We start from the raw sequence: 15572 nt of genomic DNA, 5'->3' as shown, positions 1-15572 counted from the left end.
TTTAGCTATATACTTGAGAGATTTTCACTGGACAGTGATATGTGTGCGGGGAACACACTGAAACCTTGGGGAAACACATATCACTGTGACACCGCCACTGTACTATACACTTAGCTAATGTGGAGATGGCAATTTTAAGCTTAGTAGTATTACCACACAGATGATGACGTACTTTATAATAGTAGTACCTGTCATGCAGGCCATACATGTAATAATATACAGCCATTAGGCCACACTATAATTATACTATAAAGCATTAATAAAAAATAAATAAATAGTTTCTCATCCCCGCCCGCATGGCCGTTTTTCTTACCTTACCAATGATTTTTTAAAACCACTGGTGGCTGAGTGTAGCTATCCAGCACCTTCTAAAGTTGGTGCCTTGCTAGAGCAGTTTAAGAAAACTGCATTTTGAGTCGTTTTAGCTAGCTATCTAGCTACTGAGTCAGTATAAAAAATAAAATAAAATCCGCCCTCCCGCACTGCTTTTTTGAGTACGGGAGGCGATGAAAAACTAATCATTAAGTTTGTGTGGCCTTATTGAGGTACGTATTAGCTACGCCAGACTAGGTACGTGTAGCGCAACTAAGGCCACACCAAGTCAAACCTTAGTTTCTGGTCACCCGCCCGCATGGTAAACCTGGAACCCTAGTTTATGAGGACTATTATTAATATTACAGGTGCTTAAGTGCATGTGACCCAGTAAGACACTTATTTTTTACTGCAAAAGATCGAGATACTCTAATAGAGCAGTCAGGGATTCCAATAGAGCAGTCACACTACTCTTAACTCTAAATCTAATATTAGGTATATATGCCACACTAATAAAATGTTTCTAACTAACTATAGCTAGTTTTGTCCTTGATTATATAGCTGTTCAGATTATAACTGTTACTAATGCTTCTGTAACCAAAGTAATTTCAGTAGCATTAACTACTAGCCCATGCAGATGGGCCATAGCTTTAACTTTATAATTCAAATGTAGTCCTCTAATGATTAGTCTAGTAACTTCAAATTCCTTATCACTGAACACTACAGGGGTATGGAAAGCCGGCAACATTCGGTGAGCTTAATTAAACTTAAACTTTTCCATAACTAAAATTAGATTGGCAAGTAGAAACCCTTATAGTTTAAACATTCCCAGATGATCACTAAAAAAAACACTAGTCTGGAGCACTCAATGACTCAAAACTTTGACAGTTACTTTTCTCAAGGTTTACTGAATAGAAGGCTGGAAACGCATAGTTAGTGGGCTAAGACTTCACATAATTTCTGATGTGAAAATAGAAGTTAAATTTCATTTTGGGTCATGATCATTTGAACAACTTAGCTATAAGTTATAGTAATACTTTCCTGACATAGCTAATGAGACATTTATTTCACTTGGAAAGCATAAGTAGCTGCATGAGCAAAACATTACCTTTAGTATATTATAAATAAATAAATAAATATACTTAAATGCTATACATCAGTGTATAGCTAGCCATGATCCATCAACAACTTTCCTAGTGCATTTTTTGCCGAAGCACAACTACTTATGTTGTTGGTTAAGTTTGACTAAAAACAAAATCAACATGAATTTGCTAAATTGAGCAAATCATAATACCATGCAGTATATGGTCACAGTAGAATCTATAGTCCTGAAGTCCTGATCATCCGCCCGCCCGCATCCATTTGTAGGCTTGGGAGTGACCAGAAACTAAGGTATGACTTGGAGTGGCCTAAACAAGTACAAGGGGGTGTCACTCCAATATACACTGTACTACGATCTGCGACCGCGGTCAAAGCTAAAGGTCAATGAACAAGGCCGATTTTTCACGAAGAACAACAGTCAAACTGTTTTCCCAGCACTGTCAAAGCTTCGCGAGTAAGTAGTGCACGAAAATATAGCGAAAATAAACGGAACTAGGTCCATGGTCAAGACAAAAATTCGACGAAAGTCAACGGTAAAAATCGAAAATCGATTTTTTTTTTTTTTTTTTTTTTAAGAAAATAAGATTAGAATATACAAATAACAGTTAAACATTTAAATCAAAAACTGAGTCTCTGATTGCACCAAGGCCACAGGAGCACTTTTGATGTAACGACCTTGTGAAGATCGTGCTCCTCTAATGCATTGGATTGCTGAACGCAGTAAACAAAATGACAATCTACATCTAATCCATCCTAGTACTGTGGCATAAGGGTCATTCCATTTGTCAGACAATAAACTCGCCAATCGCTTGTAAAAAACACTGGCTTCATGGCCCATTCCCCCGGAAGCAGAGAACACTAGAGGGGTAAAAGAACTGTGTTCCACTTCACGGATTCGCAACTCATAAGCTCTCTTCTTTGTTATTTCGTGTTTCCTGTAACATGACTGAAGGGTGGTTCCACTGTTGGATGGTGCAAGTGGGTTAAAAACTCTGACGTCCGTATAACATTTTTCATAACGACCACCCCAAAATCCATTCATGGCAATGTCCAAGCGTGCGCCATCCTGAGTGTTGGCTGTCTTCTGTTGAAATCTTTTATCACTTAGAGGCTGCAGATGAGGCTCAACCTCCACATCATGGCACACTTCAGATAACAATTCAGCTGTGATATCCCTCACTTCGTTGTGGCGTATTGAAGGGAATCCACCCTTTGGACAAGATAGGGCATGATCAACAGAAAAGTTGGTACCACACGCACAGTGGGAAGGTGTACGAGAGGGCATCCAGCCATACCTCAAAGCAAGGGCATCTTGAAAGGCAGTCTTGTGTAGGGAGAAACCATGTTCCTGCACAGGTACATGGTAAATCGATTTTGACCGCGGTCGCAGATCGTAGTACAGTACTTATTGGAGTGACACCCCCTTGAAGGTCGCCCTTCAAAATAAGGGCGCCCGCCAGATTGTTTATCACACTTGTGGATTCTAGTTAGAGCACCCTAATACCTAAATCAGTGAAGGGACTTTTATTTTGCTTCTAAGAATTTCTTGTTCGCTTTTCTCAACGTTACCACCGTAAGTTGATTTGTTTGTGTATTTATGTGCATGTATACCAGCGCTTGTTATGCACTATTTGTACTGTACGTCTACGTCTACGAGTCTACGACATTCAAATATACTTCCTGTTTGGCCCGGTGAACAAAGGTCAAGGTTGCTGGACGCAAGCTGCTGCAGGTTGAGGTGTGTAGCTTAATCGTAAAAATTGTGACTGCGAATCGCACTTTAAGTAATTTGTTTATATCGTTTAATCTATTGCAAAGAGTTTGCAATGAGTCAGCGGGTGTGCGATGATCTCAATGGAAATCTTGCCATGCAATCATGTGAACCTCAAATGAGATAGTTCTGCAACCTTTATTGCATTTATTGACACTTAACCTTAATGTGTTTTCTAATGTGTCATCTTGATTACAATGTGTTGAAGTGGATTGTGAAGAGTCAGAAAGTCTATAACGAATGTTGTATGTTGTGGTATAAAGTGTAAGTATCTTTGGAACACTGTAATACTCCAAACATGTATCGAGAATTCATAATATTAGGAAGTAAGGGAGAGTATCAAACATCCTGTACAAACATTGCCGCAAAGTTCACCATTAATGTCTCTGTTGGTTGACTACAATACCTGGTAGCTACTAGCTAGAAATGATAGGTGTTGAATATGGTGAAGCCTTTACTTTAAAGAACAAAGTGAGGTGCTTATATTCTACTTGCTGAATCTATCACAGATACTATCCCTTACTACCAAATGTATTATGAACCCTTCCTTGATTGGAATTTTTGATCATGGAATGTAACTGAATTAACATGACTCAGTATGTATTAAGCAATGATATGAAATTATGTGTTTGGCTGTACTGGTCATCAATGTGTATGTTGTGTAGTATCCTTCGGTGTGTAGTCCACGTATATTAGGGTGTATTTAGCAGGGCCTAAAAAGTATATTTTTGGAAATGATGGACAAATTCAGTTAGGTAGTTGGACATACTCAGTAGTACTGTACAAAAATCATACGGTACGATGGTACTGTATAGTAGGGACTACAAAGGTGTAGGCATGGCCCATGAAAAAAACATCACCCAAAAACCAGCCTCACTTTTCCCAGATGACGACGAGGCAGTATTATTAAACTAAGCCCAAACAGGCCTTCAGATGTTTCCAACAAGTTGCTACAGAGTTTAAAAAAAATAATTATTAAACGGAATTTTCTACTGACTGAGTAACTGGCTGATTTCTTCAGACAAGCGTTACTCGATAATCGCTAAGGCTACGGGCTTGATTTTTTCACTGTTTGACGTCGCTTTGGCCCAAAAGGTGCCTTTTGGCATACCACAGTACGTACAATGCATTCTTCATGGACTTACCAGTGTACTCCTTTGTGTCCCATTCATCTTTGCTGACAGCAAAAAGTGTCGTTTTGGTGGACGCACATGATGGCTTCCCTTTGCAACAGAAATCATCCATATTTTTCATAGTGGCTACTTTGATTGCAGAGGTGTTTTCGAACAGTTCTCGATTCGTAATGTTGTGTAAGGGTTGAACATAGCTGACAACAAAGCATAATGGATACTTCACTTTTCAGATGATAATTGATATAACTGGGGCACGTGGCACCATTTCTTTCTTTTGATGCAGTATGTGTGGGTTCACCAGTCATAACAATTATTTACAAAAAAAGTTAACAAAAAATTGGAATTTTCAACTAGAGTAGGGACCATAGCATATCGATAAAAAGTACTGAAACAAGCTGGAGTAGTGCACGGTATTAAATCATAGTAAAACAATAAGAAGTGCTACAGTGTATATCCCTTCTGTGCTCAAGATACTCAGTAGGGATGTAACATTTCTTATTGTGATTTAATGTCATGTACTACTCCAGCTTATTTCAGTACTTTTTATCGATGTGCTATGGTCCCTACTCTAGTTGAAAATTCCACTTTTTTGTGTACTTGTATTTCTTAAAATGTTCAGACATTGCCCAGCAATGGTCTGAAAATGGCAGACGTCTTACCATAATTTTAGGCTCTGATTTAGTCTGTAAACTGATGGAAGTTTGCCATGCGGCAACTACAGGTAATTTTCTTCAGTTCACAACCCTTCTGTCATTTTGTGACAGAAAATGATGCATGCACAAAATGTGCCCTTAAGATGCTGTGGTAGCACTGGCTGAAACTTACACACTTCTGTATGCAGTTTATAGACTAATCTAATATTTATTGACCAGCTAGTTTTCACTTTGATAACAAATACAGTGTATATAATTATTCTAGCACATCAGTTTCCTTCACACGTGAAGCCCTTTGCCTACAATGCTTTTGCTAAGTATAAACAGATTTCTTGCTTTTCTTCTTCATAGTCAACAATCATTCGGTAAATTTGGAAGTCTTGTAATCCATGTATGCCTCATGTTCACAAATTCAGTTTGGGCTAATAAGTATTTTGCATGCAGTTCTCTGCCATTTCCACAAGGCATTGTGTGAACAATTGCTCACATGATATACCAACAATATTGATTTCATGCATTTTACCATCAGTGTGATTCGATTCTCAGGGGACCACCAGTGTGTACCAGAACTCCAAAGCTAGAAGTTTATTGGTTGGTTATAAAATTTCTGCTACTTAGAAAGGAGTTTATGCAAACCCTCCTGGCTATGCCCTCTTGTTATGGTAAACTGTATTAATACTATTGTAAAGAAAACTGTGTAACACGGAGTAGTGGCCAGTCTATTATTTGGAGAGGCACAAGTGTAGTTGTACTGTTTGTGATTGCTTTGTAGCCAGAAATTTTGCTATTATGAATCATTTTTTTCTTTCAGAGTTAATAAGTACACATATACGTGTGTGCATATGTATCTTTTGTCACCAGCCTTTATGTGACTACTATTTAGTAGACCTTAATATTTTCTCACAGCAATTGAACATAATTACACAATAAAATTTTCACAAGTCTCAAAACCCTCCCAGGGACTTATCATTCCTGTGGAATCTAGGCCTTAAAGCCTTTGTAGTATGTATAACACAGTAATCATTGAGGTGTTCTACTCACATAGTGCTAGACGTACGACACTGTACAATGAAATCCAATTAGCCCAGAAGTTCATGGTCCAAATTCCCCAGGATCTTGCCAGATACAAAAACCTTTAGCCAGTTTTTTAAGAGCAGAAATCGTTTGCACATATAATGATGCAATACTGAACTGTGGGCTTGTAATATTTCTTCTTAAAAAATGTGTTCCACCTCCCTTAAAATGTTACCAGGCGATTTAACAGACTGACTTGTGAGATTATAGACCTTCTGCACTTTGGGCTTATGCTGAAAGTGCTGTAACTAGCTCCAGGGTCTGGCTCACATGAAGTCTACATATGATATATGACCCAGTCTGGGAAAACTGGTCTTATCACCTATTTAAAAGTATCGAGAAATGCCGATTTTAAGTATTTGATGTGTTGTAGCTCGCCAATGGTTGAAGCTATGTGTACCAAATTTTCACACGTTTTATACCAATTCCTTATCTTTCAGAGCATCCACTGTGCAAGTAGCCAACAACTAAGTTTCCCACCATTTTAGATAGTTTTTTTTAAAATCGTGGTTGACTGTATCAGGCAAGCTCCAAAAGAGGAGGGAGGCGGAGGTCCGGAAAGAGGGCAAGAGGCTGTTCAAAAAATTGAAAAGGAAGGTGTAGGGATGAATTAGGCCAAGTTATAGGCCATTCAGGTCTCAAAACTGGCTAAAATGAAAGCAAATTCACAGCAGAGGTATTTATTCAACACCATGGAGCTGTACAGCCACATACAGCCATGCCCAGGCTGACCAGAGCTCTATTAGGACCCCACACCGCACGTACGGATCGCCACTAGGTTTGGGAAAAGCAGAGACCACTCAAGTCTAGAGTGTGAAATTAGGTAGTCTATTCATGTAACTTTGTGTTCAGGGTGAAAAATCCTATCTGCTGACTTGGGTGATAAGACCGGTTTCCCAGACTGGGTCACATATTACCTGATTCTAAAATTTTTCAGTTGTTTGTTTTCACCTCACATGCATGTTTATATTGTGTCTTACACTATTCACCACTTGTGCTGATGTAATCCTTCATTATTTATGGTAACAACAGGAAATGACAAACCATATAAAGTTGACTACTACTGTATATATTTTCATTACTTTCTTATATGGTATGTTAAAATTGCTATTGGAACAGAAATGTGCTTATCTTGTGGTAACTGATACCTTGGCCATATACTGTACCAGTATGTGTCACTCATGTGACACTAACATGACACTAAGGAAGCTTGACAAACCATGATGTTTTGTTACCTGTAATAATAGGCATCCTACTAAAATTCATGACCAATTTGTGGAGTCATGTTTCAATGGTATGGAGTGTGGCAAATGCACTTACTTGGTTTTTCCCCTGGGCTAAATGGACTGCCCTTGCCACCACCTCTCCCAGCACTGGCTAGTGCTGGACAGCTGGATTACACTGGCATCTAAAGGGTTCACCAGAATCAAAGCCACCCTCAGAGTGGCATGGGACAATCAGTTATAGTCAATAAACACATTACAGGCTTCAGCTGACTCAACAACTAGAAACACTTCGCTCTTGCCTACAAGTATTTCTGTCATGCTACAGGGATGTAGGATAATGTTATAGAAGCAATTGTTGAATAGCAATCTTAATTTTGAGTATTAAAACTTAGTGGGCTTTTGACTACAGATATACAGTACAGGTGTCTAACATAGTAAAAATTTAGCTATAGCCTTCACCTCTAACCTCACTAAAGTCTGACGTTATATGATTTTGTTGTTTTTGTCTCACAATACTTGGTGCAAGCCCTGTATGTGACACGTTTTATACTGGTTTACATCTTCTCAAATAACACAACCTGTATGTACCTGACAACCAAGGTGCATTAGATTCCACAAATTAGATTCCATGGCATTCATGGTACCATTTCTTTATAACAAAGAGATCATGTTAAGTTGATCTGTAATTATGGGTGCTCACAAAAAAAATTGTACAAAAAATCATAGCCAACTCTTATTGTGTAATTGCATGTGTACATATGGTTGTGTATTATTGAACCCAATTCAAACATGTACAGTGGAACCTCTCTTAACAAACTCCTCGAATTAAGGATGCAACAGAAAAAACTTCCATAATACGGATTGCCTTTGAAAAAAGGAAAACCTCTATATTACATCAAATACGTAGAAAACCTAAAAATTCTGGCTCCGAAAGTATCTGTTATATAGAAGTTTCACTGTATTTAAGTTCAGTTACCAGATTATTTTGAAATAGAACTAGTGAATTTATAAATTATATATGATCATGTCTTTGCTATCATTGTTAGGTCAACGGTAAATTGACTACAGTGTGGTGCCATATTCAGTTATGACTGACAGTAGTCCTGGGAGTAAGTATCCTGCAGCCAAACCCTCACTTGCTCCCATTAAAACTGATAGTAGCTCAGGTAGCAGTCAGCCAAGCAGCCTACCAATGGCGGATGATCGTTTCGGAAGTAGTGATAGTAGAACTGTCATTTCTCATCCATTGGATGGATCCTCTGATATTTCTACCTTTGAGTATCATAACGGTCAGTGTTTATATTAAGACAAACACACCCCCACACCCATGCACACACATGCATATATGCAAGCACACGCACACGCATGCATGCACATGCACAACTACACTTTTATAATTAGTGCATAACTGAACGTTGATTTTATGCTTCGAAGGTTTGAATGCAACATTCGAAGGTTCGATGAATATTGTATGGTGCTATAGCTACGTATTATGTAGGTGGCATAATTTTGAGTGTATTGTAGCTTAATCCAGTTTTTGTTTTGGCTCCCTTTGGCATGAATTTCTCACGTTGACACTATTATTCGTCTGTTTAACAAGATGTAGTAGCTGGAGAAAACACAAAACAAGATGTAGCTGCTGCTAAAATACCTTACTGTAGTACACAACTCAGGATTATCCTTCCTCAACAGCTTGTCCCATCTGCACTTCGCGATTGGTGGCAGGCATGGTCACTCATGGTGCAAGCAAATTAACTTGTCAAACACCTAGTACAACCACCTTCTATTACTTTCTAGTGTCTCAAGCATAACTGCCCACGGCAAAAATTATTCTTGGCATGATGAGCAGTTGGTTTTCTGCTTGCTACTATGATCAGGTTGTGCATGCGCAAAATTTGAACTTCTCTTATGTCATTCGAATGATGCACCCTTTGAACCATTGAACAAATGCAGTACATTTGTTTATGCACTATTTATAATTACATGGGTGACAAGTGAGTTTCTGTGGTCGGTTGTAGGAGACCACTTTTGCAAGTACAGTATAGCAAAATGGTGACGTTGTACTCAAGATTTTAATTATCCTATGAAGCTGAATTAAGTACAAAGTAGAAGCATACAATTATTCTAATATAACATACTGGACATCTTTAAACTAAATATTCTAGTAGAACAGTTGTTTTGTATGCAGACACTTAATGATTTGCTGTGTGTACGTATGATCACTTACAATTTTCCAACAGCCCTTCAGTTTCGTCTAAGAAGTGCAAGTGACAAGAGATGTCCTTCATTCACCTATACTACTCCTCCTGGGGTTGTCGCTACTCCACTGGAGTGGAAGATGTGCTGTGAACCAGGCAGTGACATTCCTAGCGAGCATGTCACATATCACCAGCTCAGTGCCTCGGATGAAAGCCTGACAGCTGTGGTGGATGAATACATTACCACTGAATCAAATATTATTGGACTGATTGTCATCAATTCTTCTGCCAGCAGATACTTATCGGAGAATATTTTAGACAAAACTACACCACCCCAGTTACCAGTTTATGTTGTGTCTCTGGAAGATGGTACACAAATTGAAGGCTTTGTCAGTCAACAGAAGGAAGGAGATGTACAGGTTAAGGTCTTGGTAGAAAGCACTGTTGATGCATTGCCTGTTGGACTGCCTGTGCAAGTACCTGCTGCTGCATCTACTGGTCCATCACCACCTCCAGTTACAAGTATGTTATTGTGTGCTAATGTTTGCTTACCTCCTCTACACATACAGTATATGCTATACAGTTCATTGTTATACCGTATATCAATTAAATTTGGCGGTGAACTAAATTTGGCGAATTGGCGATTCGTCACTAATCCGCCAAATTTAAATTTCGTCAATATATATATATATATATATATATATATATTTTTTTTAAACTCGTTGATGATTTTTTTTTTCACATAAACAAACACATTAAACTGATACAAATAAACCTTGGGCCAAGCAGTTGTTGAAGTAGGTCTTTTTACAAACCTTCGTGGATAGTCTACTGCTGAAACTGGTAAATTAGCATGTTTCCACGCATGCAAATGGGTGTGGCTTACTGACTAGATTAAAAATCATACTCGATTAGTGGGCGTGGCCCCACGTAAGGTTGCAGACAGCAGCAGACATGAATTCGTGTGCAGCCATTGATAAATGGGCGAGTATGCCTACAGACAACAAATAATCCTGCAAGTGGGTGCGGCTACGAAAGAAATTTGAGCAGTACAATACGGCGTCAAAGCGAGCCAGTACAGCATCGTACTTACGCCATTCGCCAATTGTTCAGTGAGAGCATTTCGCCAACTGCAATTTTATAGCAAATCGCCAAATATTAGCTTCGCCAATATTTGTTGTCATACGGTACATTGTGCCGAGAGTATATAATAGAAACCAAGAGTGTCGAACGGTGTATTAGACTATGGTACGCATAGTATGCTTTGAAGTTTGGTCGTTAATGAGGTATTTAAAATCAAATAGATACTCGGGGTAGGTATCTAAACTGGTTAGATACCCGTGACAAACTTATTTGTCACGTGCAGTGAACAGAGCCGCACAAGCCATAGTCGGCTATCACCCAAATCCATGGTATCTTCGCTATTTTAGAGACCTTCGGAATGGCACATAATCACCTCGGGCGAATACACTTAGCTGTGATTAATGATTGCGTAAAGTAACATGGATGTTTTGAAATATTAATTGTTCCTTTCACGCAAAATCGTAATTTGAAATGCATACGTGGCAACAGGTCTTTGTATACCAGTTTTCCGTGTTATTCAATGAAGTATTCAACAGTTACTATACAAGGAGAGTGTAGTAAGGACTCAAGATAACCCCAGCTCACTAAAACAACGATTGCACAAACGAGCGTGTTGCCACGCCTTCAGGGATCTGTTTGGCAGTGCCAGAGCTTTAACATTAGCCAATCCCCTTTAATGCTATCATGTTTTCGCTTAGTTTAGTGGCTGAATTGGGAAACCTTAATGGCAATATAAACTAACAATTACTGAAATATCCGTGTTACTTTACGCAATCATTAATCACGGGGTAATACACCCGTTCGATACTCTTGGTTACCATTATATACTCTCAATTGTACTACATGTATACGTTTGTATGCTGTTGTGACTAACACTACTAATAGTGTTTAGCTGCACACAACCGAGCATTACACACTTCTGTTTGTGTGATACTGACCTGCAATAGTTAGCTGTACAAGTTCTACAGACAATATATAAGGAACGGAACTTGCTACATGTAAAAGTAAACACATTTGATACACTGGTGTCTTTAGAACTACTGTGGATTTTCTGTTATCCAAACACCTCGATTATTTGAATTCCAAAGTGACTGTTCAATTGGAGTATTTATCAATACTAAACACATGTTCAATTATAGTGGAACTAAATGGAACTTGGTATATTAATCAATAGGTTCTCGAGTTTGTTTGTTGTTTGTTTGTTTTGTTTGTTGATCATTTTACTGAGTTGGTTTGTACATTTAGTTTGTTGATTTCTGTGGTTTCATTTTACGATTTATTTATATAACTGTTCCCCCAAACATATTCATGATATAGTGGTCATCTTAATTTCCATTTGTTTTGTCTTCATGGATCACAACAAGTAATAGATCTACAATGGACAATGAGGGCTTTGCCTGATATGTACGCCTGACAACCCATGGGCTGAGGGCATACATATCAGGCTGTCCAATGTTACAGCTAATATGCAACACAATTTTTAGCAGTGAATCATCAGCTTTTGCTAAGAGTTCAGGACTTATTGCGCGATCTTATATTATATCTAATCCAAAACAGCCAAGCTGTAAAAAAAGAGTGCGGCCCTCAGAAAGGCTAAGGTGAAAAAAGATGTGAAATCCAAGGTGGCGACCAAGAAATGGCTGTGATAGTAGGTTATTGATAAAATTTTAATAACAACAATTCAGGTGAATTTGGTGCCGCTTGGTCTTGGTACAAAATTCACCTGAATTGTCGTTATTAAAATTTTTACCATTAACCTACCATCACAGCCATTTCTTGGCCGCCACCTTGGATTTCACATCTTTTTTCACCATAGCCTTTCTGAGAGCCACACTCTTTTTTTACAGCTTGGCTGTTTTGGATTAGATTTCACTTCTTTTTGTATTTGTATACCCCAAAGCTGGTCTATGATCGGCTTTGGGGCTTTTTTAACCAATCTTTTTTTCTTTACCACAGGAGGAAGAAAAGATGAAACAGATGTTAAATACTTTATATTTATTACAGAACTCTCTACATGGTGGTTTCTTTGTAACTGAACACTCTATAAGGTGACTTCTTCTAGCTGATCTCTTTACAGGGTGATTTGTTTGCAGCTGAACTCTCTACATGATGATTTCTTTGTAGCTGAACTCTCTACAAGGTGACTTCTTCTAACTGATCTCTCTACAGGGTGATTTGTTTCTAGATGAACTCTCTACAGGGTGACTTGCCTGTAGCTGAATTGTCTATCAGATTAACTGTTTGTAGCTGAATTCCCCACAGAATAACTTGCAATGTAATATAATTCTATAATGGAGTAAGTTCTAAACCTAGCTGAATGCTTTATCAGGGTGACTGTTCTATTAGAGTATCTCGCATTTGCTACACGTAGTTGCGTTTTGAATCATAACTCAGTAGTTTGTAATCCGATTCTTCTGTACTATTGCAAGGACTTTCTATGATGAGTATTCCAGCTACACACCGATTTTCAGCTCATTGCTCTAAGCGGTTTGCCTGGTAGACGTGAAAACTGATCGCGTAATTTTGACACAGGTTGGGTTTTGTGTCATATCTCCATGGTCTTTATCTCGATTCCTTTCAAACTACAAAAAGGCACTCCTACGCTGGTTACTCTATCTACATATCAATTTTCAACTCATTCCTCCAAAGGGTTTACCCTGTAGGCATGACAGACCTTCGACCTTATTTTATGCAAATAATCGGTCATAACTCCATGAATGGTCATCGGATTCCTACCAAAGGTGGTACAGAGATCTGCCTTAATGAGCCCTTTAAGTGTGCAAAATTTCAGCCCAATCCGAACACGCATTCATGTTTTATGGCGGATTTTGCGAAGTGTGCAAAATGAAGAAGAAAAGAAACGAAGAAATTATAATGAAACTTTGTTCGAAAATGGCTGGCTGGCACTTCTGTAGCAAATTTGGTTCCAATTGGATTAGGGATCACAGAGCTACATAGGTGAGAAGATTGTGTTTTCTTTCTTCCTGTTAATATACTCACGGTGTGGTGCGCCGGCTTCTTGGGCTGCACGACACACTACCTTGTGTCTTGATACTATGGGTTTTGATCATAGTACTCAGTAAACAGTCATTTGCATTGCAGCGCACCAGTTTCTTTAATACTAACTATGGCCACAAGCATTGTACTTTCGACTGGAGAGAAACCATTGGGGTGTTGGTAAGGTAGATTATAAGTATTGAAATACATAATAACCACTATTAGTATTGATTACAGTAATATGAGTGGCATTTAGTGCTTGACTATATTATTTTAGCATACCACATAGCTTCGCTCCACCAACACCTAAACGATAATTATTTGTTTGCTTAAAATGTAACTAATCTCTTGCCATTCATTTCACCTTCTGTAGTATGCAACTCACTAACTGTACGCCATTAATTTGTTGATTACATGTCAGACCTATGTCAAACGCCACAATCAGAACAACCAAAAAAGTTGTTACATAAATGTCACAGCTAGGGCTACATTTGAATGTAGCCCAGGCAAGTGACCAGCCGGGCTACATTACAGGTGTAGGCACCTTTAATCTGCCCACGCACCATGTTGCCTACATGTTTAGGGGAGGCACGCAACTGATTTCTATGGCCACACGTGAAAAATGATTATTTTCATTGATCTATGCTTGCTTTCTACTCCTTTTTGTATCAGGTGTGCTGTTAAAAAATTCTCTCAAGTTAGAAAGGAGTAATATCTGGTTGGTTTTACAGCTTGGGCAAAATGGATAAAATCCTGATTGTTGCATGCAGTCAGAAGCAATGATAAAAATAAGCACCAAGGTTGTAGTTTACCGCAACAAGTCATATATAGTGTGAAATCGGCTATCCACACTCCAAATGACTGTTCTATCATACACTACAAAAGTAGTGTATAGTAGCGACCACAAAGGAGTAGGCGTGGCCCATGAAATAATATCACCCAAATAACAGCCTCAATTTCCCCTTAACGACGATGAGGCAGTATAGGTTAGGTGAAACTAATAGTGCGTTTACACTAGACTTCTAGCACAGCATGGCACGACACGGCATGGCACTAGCACGAGAACTAGTAGCATTTACACTATCGAACTAAAAGTGTGCCGGCACGCGAATTAAAGACCACGTGACCTCACATGACTTTACAGATCTCCAAGGAGCGGTCGTGGATGATGGATTATACTGGTGAACTACGGTTAATTTTTGGCAACCGGGAGCAACATCATGTCAAGTCACAACTACTTTCAGTCATTAAGAAGAGAGCTGCTTTACAGCGAAGGAGAATGGCGATTTTCAAGCGTAATACTTCACGAAGGAGGAATTTGCTTCTCATGTCGGTTGCTGTGGGACTTTTAGCAGCCACAGCACCTCGCCCAAAGGTGCAGTGGACTTATGAGAGGTAGCCTATACATGTACAATAGTAATGTTTACGTAGAATATGTTGTAGCTATGTTTTTGATCAAATCAGTTAAATATTAAGCATTTAATGCTTGTTAATTAATTAAACAGGTCATCCTACTGGTGGGATTATATTGTCTTAAGAACCTTTACTCCTGTGGATTGGATGGACAATTTTCGGATTAGTCGGGAGACATTTTACTATTTATGTCAAAAGCTGGGACCAGTCATCCAACGTGAAAACACTCAACTTCGTAATGCTATACCTGTTAATAAACGGTTAGCAATGATTCTGTGGTGTCTGGCAACATGTTCAGAGTATAGAACAATTGCACATTTATTTGGAGTTGCACGCTGCACTGTGTGCGTGATACTACATGATACCTGTAAAGCCATTATTTCAGTATTACAGAAACAGTTTATTAAATTTTCATGTGGTGAAGACCTTAAAACTGCTGCAGAAGAATTCAAGTCTAAAACGGGAATGATACAATGTGTAGGATCCATTGATGGATGTCATATACCCATAACACCTCCTGCCCTCAACCACACAGATTACTACAATAGAAAAGGGTGGTACTCAGTTGTTCTTCAGGCAATTGTTGATTCTAACTACCTGTTCCGTGATGT

At 38.7% G+C, this 15572-nt stretch overlaps 2 protein-coding genes across 2 annotated transcripts in view; one reads left to right on the top strand and one right to left on the bottom strand.

Annotated features, from left to right (window-relative positions):
- Positions 1 to 1987: 1987 nt before the first annotated feature.
- LOC136262914 (uncharacterized) lies at positions 1988 to 2870 on the bottom strand. The gene has a single exon (XM_066057330.1). The coding sequence runs from the start codon at positions 2696 to 2698 to the stop codon at positions 2027 to 2029; it is 672 nt and encodes a 223-aa protein (XP_065913402.1). The 5' UTR covers positions 2699 to 2870; the 3' UTR covers positions 1988 to 2026.
- A 23-nt stretch (positions 2871 to 2893) lies between these two features.
- The window catches only part of LOC136262912 (uncharacterized), a 102817-nt gene continuing 90138 nt past the window's right edge, over positions 2894 to 15572 (top strand). The window contains exons 1-3 of the mRNA XM_066057327.1: positions 2894 to 2986; positions 8317 to 8559; positions 9511 to 9990. Coding sequence (XP_065913399.1) covers positions 8358 to 8559; positions 9511 to 9990 — 682 coding nt within the window. The 5' untranslated portion in view covers positions 2894 to 2986; positions 8317 to 8357. The remainder of the gene's footprint in view (positions 2987 to 8316; positions 8560 to 9510; positions 9991 to 15572) is intronic.

This window comes from Dysidea avara, chromosome 8 (assembly GCF_963678975.1).
Source record: "Dysidea avara chromosome 8, odDysAvar1.4, whole genome shotgun sequence".
Taxonomy (NCBI): Eukaryota; Metazoa; Porifera; class Demospongiae; order Dictyoceratida; family Dysideidae; genus Dysidea; species Dysidea avara.
The sequence above is the reverse complement of the archived record's forward strand: the minus strand, read 5'-3'. Positions and strand labels throughout refer to the sequence as shown.

Bases quoted from the DNA above. Each gene is read 5' to 3' on its own strand.
- LOC136262914 (XM_066057330.1), bottom strand. From the start codon at position 2,698: ATGCCCTCTCGTACACCTTCCCACTGTGCGTGTGGTACCAACTTTTCT.